A 14507-nucleotide genomic window follows, 5' to 3' on the forward strand; every position below is an offset into this window, starting at 1 on the left:
ATTAAAGTGGTCGATTTAGCGACCATCAACCTATAAAGGGTTTATTCAACATTTAGTGCTGACATAAAGTTTTAGGAAGATTACTAATTCGGACGGTTCTATCATTTGCGCGTATACGCATCCACTATGAGAGACGCCTAAAGCCCACGGCCACACAGAAAGTTTTTAGCGTTTTGCGTTTTATGCGAAGGTTTTAAGCGACTAAAACAAAATAAAAAATATTAGAAACCAATTAGAAACTACCAAAAATAATTAAATAGTATGCATTTTTTTTTCATTTTAGGGTATTATCTAAAAATATTTTTATAAAGAACATCTACTGTTTAGGAAGATTCTATTAAATTCAAAAATTTGAAGGAAATGTTTGAAAAGTGTAGCTTGAAATCTTGAAAAAGTAATAAATTAAATATTTTCTTACGCGTAAAAAATAGTTTTTTTATGCGTAAAAAGTGTTTTTTCTGCGTAAAAAAGTTTTTTTAACAGAAACAAAGTTTTTGACGCGCAAAAAATAGTTTTTTACGTGTAAACAAATAGTTTTTTTATATGTAAAATTTTTTTTTTGGGTAAAAAAGTTTGACAGGTAAAAAATCGTTTTTTACGTGTAACAAATAGTTCTTTACACGTAATTTTTTTTTGCCTAACAAAAGTTTTTTTACCAGAAACAATAAGTTTTTGATGCGTAAAAAAATAATTTTTTACCTGTAACAAATAATTTTTTACACGTAAAAAATATTTATTTTCGGTAAAAAAGTTTTTTTACCAGAAACAATGTTTTTGACGCGTAAAAATTAGTTTTTTACGTGTAACAAATAGTTTTTTACACGTAAAAAATATTTTTTTTTGCGTAAGGAATTTTTTCTACCAGAAACAATAAGTTTTTGACGCGTAAAAATATAGTTTTTTACGTGAAGCAAATAGATTTTTACACGTAACAAATAGTTTTATACACTTAAAAAATAGTTTTCTACCAGTAACAAATAGTTTTATACGCGTAAAAAATAGTTTTCTACCAGTAACAAATAGTTTTATACGCGTAAAAAAGAGTTTATTACGTGTAACAGTTTTATTCGCGTGAAATAATAAAAATAGTTTTTTACGTGTAACAAATGTTTTTTTACACGTAATAATTTGATTCACTTTTACAAAATTTGTATTATATTTTTGATAAACACGTGTACTGATCACAAATACACGTCGCGTCACTCCGTATTTCCAAGCCGTTAACACGTTTCGTTACAATGAGCTCGTGTGTCAAGGCCGTCTCACTAGCTCGTATGTCACGGCCTTGAATTTTTACTCCCAGAGCGCGTAAAGAAGTTTTACTCCAAAATGTTTCAATCATGTCCTAAAATTGCATTAGCAACTAGAAATATTTACTATTCTATTATATAATTATAATTACCTATTTATTATATTATATTATAATTATAACAAGTACTAACCACAACACTACAATATAAAAAAAACTATACACATATAAACTAAAATTCGTAATATAAATGGTAAATAATAATTATTATTATTTTTACACACACCACTGACACTAGCAGTATCTTGTGTTTGTATACGAATATATGCCCCGGCCCGTCCACAATTCAATCCCAGCATCATTTATCTTCGTCTTTTCAACGCTAACGGCGCCGATCTCGCCTATCTCTTTCTCACAGGATTGATTGTTGAACGGGCCGGGAATCCACGAGCTTGCGACGTTACTAATTGACATCTTGATAGAAACTGCAAACCTGCCGCGTCTTTTGCGTGTTTTTAATGGACACAAATCGAAAAAAACGCTTAAAACTGTAAAACCGCAAAAAGCGCTTGAGACGCAAAAAACGCAAAACGCTAAAAACGCTTTCTGTGTGGCCGTGGGCTAATGGTGCGTTTAGACTTGAGCACGCACGAGCTGAGCGTGCGCGCACGGCATTCGTTCGCGCTCTCGGCTTCGTTCAAATTAAAAACTTATTTTTCGACGAATGAAGTGATCCATTGTGCGCACACAGCAGAGTTGTGTTGGCACAAAATAATGGACGACCAAGAAATAGTCGAGGCTGAAGTCATTGTTATGCACAGCTTAATTATTAAAAAGAAGAAAAATCGAAAACATCGTCGCTGGTGGCAAACCCAAATTTTTAAATATCGATATAATTTACTGCAACAACTTAGTGCCTGAGGAGGGCTATGATCAGTTCAAAAACTTTACAAGAATGACCAGGCCCGACTTTAAATATTTACAAAATTTAATAACACCAAAAATTACGAAGAAAAGATACAAATTTTAGAATAGCAATTTCATTAATATCGACATATTCAATATTAATTTTATTTACAAGGTTTTGAAATGCGTTATATTTTTTTTGATTTTTTTAATAATACAAAGAATAGAGAACAACGGTATACGGTCGAGTCGGCCTACAAACACGTAAACCAGTGATACCCAAAGTGGTCCAGGTGGACCCCCAGGGGTCCACGGGAGACTTGCTGGGGGTCTACGTAGGCGTGAACAAAAAATGGGGGTCCATAAGATGTTAATGGGGGTCCACGAAAATTTATCTGCTTTTGATAGTAAAGAGCAAAAATGTAAGCATAGTTTTTATAAGGGCCTACCTACATTGTTTTAAGTACCTATCTAAGCAGATAATATTTTAATAAGGCAAGCGACTGTTACTTGTCCAAACTTGCGTATTCGATATTACGTACAATTTCGTGTACAGACTTGCAAAGCGCTATCCGCCCGACAATGCTTAATGCTTGTTCAGACATGAACTTGATCACCACTATAAATACTTGATGCCAAAGGCAAACGCATTCATTTGTTTCCGGAATTTCGAAAAAAAGGCGGAATTTGGAAAAAAAGTTGTGAGAAAATTTATATCTGTGTTTGCTAGTGCCGGAGAAAAGTAAGTAACCTACCTTTTTTTGTTATAGTACTTAAGTATTTTGTTTACGTGTACTAGTCGGTTGATCACAACGGCCTGTATAGATAGGTAACTTAGTAACTTACAGATATTTTAATTGTCCTCTTTCGATTTGAAGACAAACACAGCACGTTTTATTCAATTGTTTTTTCACGAGAGAAACACTGCCTCTCTAAAAAGGCCGAATAAGCAATATTGCAGAGCAATTAATTTTGTAATTTTTCTTGCAAATAACTACTAATTTTATAAAACAGTAATTTCATAATCATTTTAAATTGGTTTTGAAGTAACTATTTTATCAAAACTATTCCTTTTCGGAAAGAGCGAGCGGTGCGCGGGCGACGGGAAAAGGGCGGGGCTTGGACTTCGATGCCAGTTTGTCACGTTTTAACAATGAAGCCGCAGACAAAAATACGCAAATACACGGAGCGCGTGAACTCATTGATTTAATAAAATGTTAGTTATCGTTTTATGGACAATTTTGGGATTTCGACTTTTATTTTTTCCTACACAAATATGATCAGTATTCGATACTGAGTACACCAATTTTTATTTATACTATTAAAAATTAGTGGTAAATTATGTACTTTAAAATTGATACCGTTTTGTGAAAACGTCTGTATTTGTCTCAACGGTTTATTAGTTGGTCCCTTTACAAGCCGTAATTCTATTTCCGCGTGCTGACAAAGGCTGCGGTGTGATACCTATATTCAGAAAAAAACTTGGTTACTAAAACATTTTTTTTTACAGGTAAGGTAACTGACACGAAACATGGCTACAGCAAAGAAAAAATGTCGACAATATAGTATCGATTATTTGAAATATGGTTTTGTTCCATCAGAGGCAGACAAACAATTGCCCATGTGCCTATTATGCAACAAAGTTTTGAGCAATGACTCTATGAAACCATCAAAGCTCGAAGATCATCTAAAAAGGTGTCATACTGATAAAATAGGTAAAGATTTAAAATATTTTCAAACATTGAAAGAAAAATATGGAAAGAGACCCACCATGCACAGTATGTTCGCTTCAACATCTCAAAGTAACGATGATGGCTTGCGGGCATCTTACAATATCTCATTACTTATAGCAAAATCTGGAAAACCGCACACTATCGGAGAACAATTAATTTTACCCGCTGTTGAAGAGGTTTTAAAAACTGTTTTGCACAAATCTCCATTTGACGTACTAAAAAGAATTCCATTAAGTAACAATACTGTACAAAGACGCATTGATGAAATGAGCTCTGATATCGAAAGCTTTTTGTGCAATCATCTGCAAAAAACTCATTTTTCTATACAACTGGACGAGTCAACGTTACCCAGTAATGAAGCATTACTATTGGCATATGTCCGATTTATTGTTGAGGAAGAAATTCACGAAGAATTGCTATTTGCCAGAACTTTGGAGACTGACACTAAAGGCGAATCAATATTTAATGTCCTGAGTAATTTTTTTACGGAAAAATCGATCCCATTTACAAACATTATTTCAGTGGCAACAGACGGAGCTCCTGCAATGGTCGGGCGATATCGTGGGTTTATAAGTCATCTCAAAAGAATTATACCAGGACTTACAGCTATTCATTGCGTAATCCACCGACAACATCTTGTGGCAAAACATTTAAGTGACAGGTTGAACCAATCTCTTCATTTTGTAATAAAAGCTGTCAACAAAATCAGAAGCAATGCATTGAATACGCGTTTATTTGCTCAATTGTGCGACGAAAATGATGAAGACTTCCAACGACTGCTCTTACATACTGAAGTACGCTGGTTGTCGAAAGGTGCATGCTTAACGAGATTTTACTCTGTTTTCGATTCCATATTAGAGTTCTTAGAAAGTAGAGATCCAGATTTAAAAGAAAACTTGATCAAATTCAAAGCAGACATTGCGTATTTGACAGATTTGTTTAAAAAATTTAATGATATTAACTTGCAGTTACAAGGGGACAGCCTGAATTTAATAAAAACAAAGGGGATAATTTCGGCTTTTCTTGGGAAATTGAAATTTATGAAGCAAAACATTAGTCGGCGCGAATTCTCTCAATTTCCAAACTTGTCGCAGGTAGAATGTATTGATGAGGATATCCATACCTACAGTCAACATTTAAGTGCTCTGCATGATGACTTCAAAACCAGGTTTGAAGATATACTGACGATGGATATACCACCATGGATCATAAATCCATTTGATGAAACGGAAGTGGCCAATGTTGTATTACAAGAGGAGCTGCTCGAGCTAAGCACTAATGAGGAGCTGAAGGTGAAATTTAGAAAAGGCTACCCAACATTTTGGCTGCAAGCAGAAATACCCGAAAAATATCCTGGACTGTGGGAAATCGCAAGGAAATTTTTAATAGCTTTTCCCTCGTCATACCTTGTCGAAAGGAGTTTTATGCCGTTACAAACCTTAACAAAAAAAAGGAGCAAATTAAACATCACAGAGCAGGGGGGATTTGCGGTTATTGCTCACAAAAATAAAGCCAAACATTGATCGTTTGCTGACACTCCATCAGATACATCCTTCCCATTAATTAAAATTATGACCTGAACCTATATTACCTTAATATTTTTCTTGTAATTCTATTCTTTTAATAAATAAAGTGATATAAAATGTACCATTTTTCGTTTTTATTTTACATATCGGAATATAGGGACAGAACTCAGAAGTGACACAATTTTTATTTTTTGGCGACTTTAAGAATGTGGTAGAAATGTAGCAGCAGGGGGTCCACCGAAACCAGTAAAATTTTGAAAGTGGTCCACGAGAAAAATAAGTTTGGGAACTACTGACGTAAACGTTTACGTACGCATGCGCATTTCTTATATTTTTTATTTTTTATACACGTAAAAGATTCTTTACGTCTACGTCTACGTGCCAGCAGCGGCCGACTCGACCGTATGCCGTTGTTCTCTAATGTTTAACATCCCATAATATAGGCAACTTTTCATATTTTTTAATTAATAATAAATAAGATTCATTGATCCACTCCATGATTTTAATAAAGAAAACGAAAAAAAATCACACACGGACGCACGAACGCAGACAAAACAAATTGCCGGTCCAAATTGAGCGTTCGCGCACACATAAAATCCCTTTGAGCACGGACCAAAAACCCACACCAGACGGCTCACGTTCGCGGCCGCTCGCGCACAGACAGATTCAGAGTGAGCGTGCGCGCACAGCCGTTTACACTTGAGCATTCGCGGAGGATCAGTGCGTGCGTGCTCAAGTCTAAACGCACCATAAGGCACGAGGTATTTCTGGTTAAACGGTTGAATATTCAGTAATATTAAAGTAATCGAATCAATCCTTGCATTGTCGTTTTAGATTCAAGACTAACAGGTGCGGTGCCTAAATGTTATCATTCTTACGAACCTTCACGGAACAACTCCACAGAGCAAGATTCCGGCGCCATGTCTACATCGGAGGGCGATATCAGAAAGTCCCACCAGGTCATGGTACATTTCTCACCCACAACTGAAGGTTGAGTTTATTTCTTAGAATATTAATGTATGATTTATGTACTGAAATGAATGAACGTGTTTTAAAGTACAGCATGATTAACTATAAATATTATATAGGTAGTTAAAATGTGCCCTTGGCAAAGTAGTAAGTCTGATATGGCGCTATTTTAGCACACAAGCTCACCATGTACAGGGTGGGCCAAATTTGACGCTTTTAAAGGAAAACACCTTTTTGTATAGGAGATAGACGAAAATTAAATCGGTGTATGGAGCTCAATTTTTATTAAAAACATGATGGTGAAAACCGCACATCGATATCTGTTACCGTTTCGGAGTTACGTGTTTTACAAAAATGTGCATTTTTAACAAATCACTGAAAACGAAATCATTTTCAAAGCTCACCTTTTTACGAAGAATTTAATGATTTAAGTATATATTTTTTAAATTAATAATTTAAGAATTATCAACATAAAATTTTATTTTTTATATGAGACACCCTGTATATTTTGAATTCTCTGAAAAGAATTTAAAATTACCAATGACTAAAGAATATATAAGGACATGTAACGCCCCTATACGGGCTGCAGCAGAATTTGTGACCTTAGAGACCTTTTTTTGGGGACAAATAATGAGCCATCATTTGGTCACTAGCAACAATTTTAGCTATTTTTAATAGTTTGTGTGTAGTAAACTTTGTATAAACTTTATTACAATGGTGATTAGTTGTTCAGCTTTCAAGTGTAAAAGCAGCAGCGATAAGAAAGAGCCAGGAGTTGCGTTTCATAGGTAAATAAACAGTCCACTCCAACTTTTTAGCGTTTTCTTATTGAATTCGATAATTATTCTTCAATTTCAATTAACATCTATATGTACTTGTTATGTGCTATACGTCGATACTAGTTTTGTACCTTTTGTTAACATTTTTATACGTTTTTTTTCGTAATTAGGATGATACACCATAGGCGTAGTCAAAACAATTATCAAAAAATATAAATATTGCTTCAAACGGCTAGGTTAAGAAAAATATGTGCTACGGCACTGTTTTGTGACATCGTCACAATTTGCTCTCGGGTGTTATTTGTCCTTGGATTCTTTAGTCATTGAAAATTACCTTAAAAAAACCTTTAAAAATTACCTCTTCGAGATATAGAGTTTTTCGCTCTCTTTGAATAAGTAGGATTTGAACGGCGCCGGCTGTAATGCAAAAAATTCTAGTTGTGAGCAGCAATTAAAACGAAAATAATATTTGCAATGAGAGATGATGCAGAATTTTATAACAATTTAAACTATATTTAACAACATCAACACGTTTAAACTATATCTGATAACAATAAAAATAAATAGCAAACCAAGACATGAGATTTTGCTACCGGTCGGTGTTCGACATGTCTACCGTCTTCTGTTATGGACAGACGGGATCGTTTTTGAACATTTTTCGCGGAATTCATTAACTCAGTAAGGTGAAAGATAACCCTTAAGCATGAAAGATACCCTCGCATAACCGCTAAGTACTTCTAATTCTTGTCTAGATTATACGGGCAATTTAAAAATAAGAATCTTTATTCTAAAGGTAAAAATCCACAGGCGCTAAATCCGGAGGCCTCGACGACCAACGGCTAGGATCTTGGTGAGCTATTCAATTATTCTGTATTTCGAACGGGACTATAACAAAATATCAAGTGTGTTATATTTTTGGAAAGGTAATTTTAAGTTATTTCAGTTAATTAAAAATATACAGAGTGTCCTAAGTAAAAAATCAATTTTTGCGTCGATAACTCTTAAACTATTAAATTCTACATAGAAATAAGGTGCTTTGAAGATGTTTTCATAAAAATACAAAACGTCCCATAGCAAAAAAAGTTACAGCGATTTATTAAATGTGCACATTTTCGAAAAACACCCAGTAACTCCGAAACGGTAACACATATCGAGGTGCGGTTTTCACCATCATGTTTTTGATAAAAATTGAGCTCCAGACACCGATATAGTTTTCGTCTATCTCCTATAGAAAAGTGTATTTCTATTTAAAAGCGACCAATTTGACCCACCCTGTGCCTATACTATTTATAATTGATAATCCTGTACGCCCCTGATGTAAACTACGTATAAACTTTCCCTCCTGACTCAAACTTGATAGATTGTGATCACTTTCGCGTATTGACAATGTTATAAAATAAAATATCACGATTTAGTCTGAGTTTTATACACATATAAATGAGAAACCAACTTATAATAATCAAAACGAGAGACTCGAGCAATCTTTATATCCATCGTTGTTGTTACATTCCCCCCGTGAACTTTCCGAGCTCACCCTGTATATTAAAATGAAAAAAATATTGTATTAGGAATAAATATATACGGTACGCTCTAAAAGTCCACTGTTGACGTATTATAAATAAGTATTAAAATAATAAAAACCCAACCTGTCTTTGTTGTACTGGCTCGTTTGGACCTAAATGAAAATACCTATATTCAAAGTATATTGTGATTTTTCGGTGTTTGTATTATAAATTATATTTATATAGATGAGGTTTTACATGTTTTAGACCATGTTGACTACTTCGGTGTACCTTACATCAAAATAAAAGACTTTCCCTGAAAATGCGTTTCTTTTAAAAAATGTATTTTTTCCTTCTTTAATTTAAAACCCCAATTTAGGCAACCAGTAAATAGTAAATAATAAGTTTGTTGTTGTTTTCATAACCTCAAATTAATTTCGTCTTTTTTAAATCAATGTTTAATTGTTAAAATATTAATAAGTTATGTTCTGTGTTAATAATGAATATTGACGGTGTATTTTCTACACTGTTAATAGGAGATGAGACCAATTACATTGCGTTGAAAGTGAGTGTGAGATTAAATTTAATTTAAATTCAATAATTTATGTTTATCAGTTTGCAATAGATTGTGCGGAAAAGGGTCTTCCAGTTTGGTACATCTCAACAGAGCCTATTCACGAGCTTCCAAATAGTATTATAAAACCTTGCCGAGAAGTTTTGAAACTTATAACGTTTATGTAATTTTTAATATTCCTTTTAATACACCAAACCTAATATTATTTGTTTTAGCTATCTACAGACTTATTCCGATTTAATAAAGCACCTCAATGGTATACAGAACTGGAGAAATATACCTAGAATTATTATCCTTAAAAATTTTGAGATATATTCCAAAATAAGAGCAGACTACAGCTCGGCAAAAGCTGCATATCTTTGTGCAATTTTGCTTAACACTATGTCATATGTGAAACAGAAACTAAATTCAGCTGCATACCTTCTAGTTTTTAATGCAAGTCTAGATACTGAAGATCTCAATAAATTGCAAGTATTGTATGATATGTACTTTAGAAAATGTTATTCTCAATCGGAGTATGAAAATGATGACAATTTAGTAAAATGCATAGAGGAAGAGATATCAATATAAACAAACTCTGTGAGTTAAATGTTTTTTTTATTTTATTTTTTTTATATTATAGAACATGTAAATATATCTTATTATAACTATAAAAATATTAGTAAGTTATTAAAAAACTTCTTGTAATTTATAAAAAATATAAATAAACATACAAACAAACATATTTTAAAAATTAAATATTAATACAAATATCTTTTAGATCAAAATGTTTAGGACTATAGGCACAATAAATTATCTCAAAGGCACTAATAGAAAGCTGCATTTTTCTGACTTTTGAAATTTCTATTAAACAATGGTTCTATATTTTTGAAATATGTTATACAAGACACGCAGTGTTGATTTTAAATCCATATTAACAATATCTAAAAAGAAATATTGTAGCACAAAAATTAAAACAAAAAATCTCTAGCTTACCTTCTGGTCGAGCTTTTGGCCTTTTTAAACCACATTCTTCCATCAGTTCGAAAGCAAAGTTAACATTGTGCACTTTCTCATCAAATTCTTGAGGTGTTAAGTGGAAAGCATAGTGTGGCACAAAGAATCCTTCCAGTAGACCCATAAGTATTACCAAATAAACCCCATCATGAAACTGAGTTTCCAATTCTGTTATTTCAAAATGCATCCTGTTCAAATGTTTATTTGCAAATGTAACCAAAGACTGCAATAAAAAAGAAAACTTTTAAATAAGAAACTGTTAATAGCTGGAAGACCTACCTTTTTAACAATTTGAAGTTTTTCTGGAGGATGATCAAACAGAGCATCAAAAGCATCTCTCTCACATCTCATACCAACGTCATCATATTCTGTGGTTAAGTTTTCTCGCACCAACTGATGGACTAACTGGCCTTTATGTTTTTTCACCACCCGTACATTTACCGTGACATTTTCAGTAAGTCTTACCGGAGGTCTAAAATGTCTAGCAAGGGCAACCAATAAATGAATTATGGCAACTATATTTTTTGAATGAATTGCCTCGACACTCCATTTATTACGTCTGGATCTGGACACACCCAAAATCTATTAATATAAAAAATATGATCAAAATCACAGTATGATTGTTAGGAAACGGGTTCCTACTTGATTAAAATGTGCCAAAACAACAGCCAACTTTTGTTTTGACCTTCTTCGCTGCTTTGAGTTACTTCGGGAACGTCCAACTTGTCTCCTGTAAGTTTCTCAAGTAATTTTTGCAACACCTGGCCATCATAAAGATCTTCTGAAAGATCCTGAACAATGATTCTTTGTGAGGCAAGTTCGTCATTAATCCACTCAATGAGGACAAAATTTAAGTCCTGAAATTTTGTTCCAGTGATGCGTTTGGTTCTATAACGCATCGTTCCTCATTTTCTTCTAAAAATAGGTAAAGTAGATCAAGGTAAATAAAGTTATGTCAAATGTTTGTTTATTACCTAAGTTATAGTCCTCAGGCGAAATTGATGGGGCTGTTGCATAGCCTGGGGAGTCTATAGCGTATTTTCCTTCGGTCTGAACTTCTTGAACTAAAAAATAATAATTAAATCACTTCGTTAACAAACACTCCTTGTTATTAATGTCGTAAACATAACCATATTAGGAAATTACGTCAGTGTATAGGATTTTAAGCACGCAACCTACCTTCTTTAATACGTTTTTTTTTCGTCCCAAAGTTCCCAATTTATCCCAAATTGATTCGTCTTTGCTGGGTTTGGGTTCGACGATTGGTTTTGGGCTTTTTGGCCTTAAAGTTCCCATTTTTTCTGGCTCAGTATTTTTAGAAATTGTTTCACCAACTAATTCTTCTTTTTTCTCTTCTTCTTTTGGTTTCTTCTTAGAGATCGACAGCGCTAAAATACGTTAACGTAAAACGGTAAAATTCCATAATATCTTTTTAAACTAATACCCTTCTAATATTAATAATTAATACGTTTAATTAAGAGAGTAATTAAATTAGAAGTTAAAAACCTTATTTCATTTCTCTAAAGAAATATTAATCTAAAGTAAATTATTTTTTTTATCATGCCCACTACCAAGAACAGAGTTTACCGTTCTTGGCCCACTACTAGCCATATGTTTTCCAGCAACCAACATTACATATACTTATTTGAAATTTCTTCCCTGGTTGAGAAAATTGTTAAATGTATTTTCTTATTATAATACTTAAACAAATTTTGCTGTATAATATGTTGAATAACAAACAGAAGATTAGGTCGATGTTAAAAACTTCACAAAACTTAACGTAACCCCCTCATTCTTTTTATAAAAATATAATACCTTGCATTATTCTTTTCTATTATTCTTTCTATTATTAATTTGCATTATTCTTTTCTATATTTAATTACCTTTCATAAGTCCTATATCCTCATGGCTGAAATTAAGTTGGGTTCCTGTGTTATTCGGATAATATACACCTTCTTGAAATTTTACGCAACTACCTGTGGATTTCGTCTTCAAATCACCATCACCAGATTTAAAAACCATTTCCGATGGAGGTTTCGGAGGTGGTACTGGTTTAAGCGCACTTTTCTTTGGTTTACCATCGGAACTACACGTTTCAAACGTTGTTTTTGTATATAAAACCTCAGAAATCGGTTTCTGAAACTCTGTATCCATTTTGTTATGCCGCGTCTCACACCTATGTTTGTTAAATATACACTTTGTGCAAACAAAAATGCATATCAATGAGCGATAAAGGCAAACCGCAGATAACGACGGTAATTTCCTCTGTTTGAACAAGAATAAATAAAAAATCTAGGTTCTATGAATGTTTTTAAATTGATTTATAATAACTTGACAAACTATGGAAAATGTAGATAGATCTTTATAGAATTTTGTTCAAAATTTTATGTACCAGAACAAAAATAAAGTAAAATTAATTTAAACAATTTAAAAGATTTATCAAATTATAATGAAAATTCTTGGAAATTTTATGTTACTGGTCAAAATATTATACCTACACAACTACTGAGTATATTTTAACACGTTTCAAGTTATTTTCGGAAAGAATAAAAAATAAATTATTTTTAATGGGAATTATTATACAGGGTGGTCCAGTGTTTCGTCAAAGCTCCATGTCAGATGTTTCCTATTTCAAATTTTCGCTCCAAGATGTTCGGAAAAATGCAAGTTAATCATATGGCGCATCCATTTTTAGTTTTTCAATGGCATATTTTGAAATTACTCATATTCAAAATTTGAAAAAAGCCCTTGAATATAGCTTTTTGCGTCAATATACAGGGCGATTCAAATATATTTGAAGTTTAAGTTGGATATTTTTAAATGTAACATCGTATAAGTATAGTGAATTTGCCTTTAATTCTCATATAAAAAGTACCTACAATAATGTCATATTCTGTACCGAGAGGTTTTTGAAATAAGTTTTATTTAATTTTTTTGTTTTATTGAGCATTTTTGTGAACAATACTTGATATTCATATTCATCGATATTTACTGGTAATATTTTGTTTTTAATGGTTGTATTTTATCAATTTTTTTTAAATATACAGGGTGGCGCACCCCATTCACCTCGGTTGATTATACGAAAACGGAAAGATGGAGAAACAAAATATTTTATGGGTATATGTGGGGAGTCAATGTGCACAATTTAAAATTATTTTGAAATATACAGGGTGTATCAGAACTAAGATCCATACCAAAGTTATATTTTTTCTTATGGAACACCCGGTATTTTATTTCATTTTTGAATTCTTGGGCCCAAAAAAAGACATCTATTATAAGGGTTAAATATGTTTAAAATCATTGGTTTTTGAGATATTAAAAGATATTTAAATATGCATGCTACAAGAGAATCGATTATTAAGACCCTGTACATTACTTTTCAGAATTAATTCTTGTGCTGAGTTTAAAGGCAAAGAAATAAACTTTACCGAAAAATGTTATTGCTTCCCTAAATTTATACAGGGGTACCAAAAATTAGTGATCTATTTTAAGGATTTATTTTACATAAAAACTTTGTTATTTCAAATGCAACACTCTGTATTTTTTTAAATAAATCGAAGCAGAATCAAATGCTCTTTCAAACTATGTTAGGGTTTCCTATACCTATCTATCTCAGATTTTGAATAAAAAGCGACTTTTAAGTAAAATGGCAATCAAGATGGCTGGTATCGCCGTGGCAATTTTCTAGTGACAGTTAGTAACTATTTTCAAAATCGACATTAGTTTATAGACTTTATTTAAATCTTTTTAATACCAGTTTACTTTTATTTAATAGCCTACAATAGTTTAATAAATAATATTTATTAATATGTATTTATTATTCTTTCAAGAAAAACGAAGAAATAGTTCTTTGTTTTATTTTACGATAACTTGTAGATATATGCTTTTTTTATAAAAGAGCCAATTACGGCAAATTCAATTTCTTCACTTCCAACGACAGGTTTCTGCCTAATAAGTTTTTTATAAACTACACTACGAAATAGGAAATAGGACAAGTAGTTTTTCAAAGGAACGCTTATCAGGAAGATTCCTATTTGGATATCTTTGAGCATTAGCTCTTGAGGCCAAGAAATAATTTTCCTCACAAAATAAAATTACTAGTAACATATCCATTCGTTCCACCAGCAGATATGGCTTTATTTTTCTTCATAAAATAAAGAATACTTATTATTAAACTATGGTGGGTAAATTTTAGTAAACTGTTTAAATAATAATGTTCATACACTAATGTCAATTTTGAAAATAGTTACTAACTGTCACTAGAAAATTGCCA

At 32.4% G+C, this 14507-nt stretch overlaps 3 protein-coding genes across 4 annotated transcripts in view; 2 read left to right on the top strand and 1 right to left on the bottom strand.

Moving 5' to 3' along the window:
- The window catches only part of LOC115885984 (lateral signaling target protein 2 homolog), a 44643-nt gene extending 38029 nt beyond the window's left edge, over window positions 1-6614 (top strand). For both annotated transcript variants that reach the window (XM_030905018.1, XM_030905017.1), the window contains exon 9: window positions 6249-6614. In XM_030905018.1, the coding sequence (XP_030760878.1) occupies window positions 6249-6409 (161 nt within the window). In that variant the 3' untranslated portion in view covers window positions 6410-6614. The remainder of the gene's footprint in view (window positions 1-6248) is intronic.
- A 2475-nt stretch (window positions 6615-9089) lies between these two features.
- Window positions 9090-9860, top strand: LOC115885973. The gene is made up of 3 exons (XM_030905007.1): window positions 9090-9229; window positions 9280-9401; window positions 9454-9860. Exons 1-3 carry the CDS (start codon window positions 9164-9166, stop codon window positions 9806-9808), a joined length of 543 nt encoding a protein of 180 aa, XP_030760867.1. The 5' UTR covers window positions 9090-9163; the 3' UTR covers window positions 9809-9860.
- LOC115885975 (beta-parvin-like) lies at window positions 9815-12440 on the bottom strand. The gene is given in 9 exon segments (XM_030905008.1): window positions 9815-10161; window positions 10214-10457; window positions 10514-10816; window positions 10877-10917; window positions 10920-11111; window positions 11114-11149; window positions 11209-11298; window positions 11410-11622; window positions 12118-12440. Coding segments are annotated over 9 exon segments (1467 nt in total). The 5' UTR covers window positions 12389-12440; the 3' UTR covers window positions 9815-10084.
- Between the last annotated feature and the right edge of the window lie 2067 nt (window positions 12441-14507).

The sequence above is a fragment of the Sitophilus oryzae genome, unplaced genomic scaffold, assembly GCF_002938485.1.
Source record: "Sitophilus oryzae breed Bouriz unplaced genomic scaffold, Soryzae_2.0 scaffold_465_pilon_pilon, whole genome shotgun sequence".
Classification (NCBI taxonomy): domain Eukaryota; kingdom Metazoa; phylum Arthropoda; class Insecta; order Coleoptera; family Curculionidae; genus Sitophilus; species Sitophilus oryzae.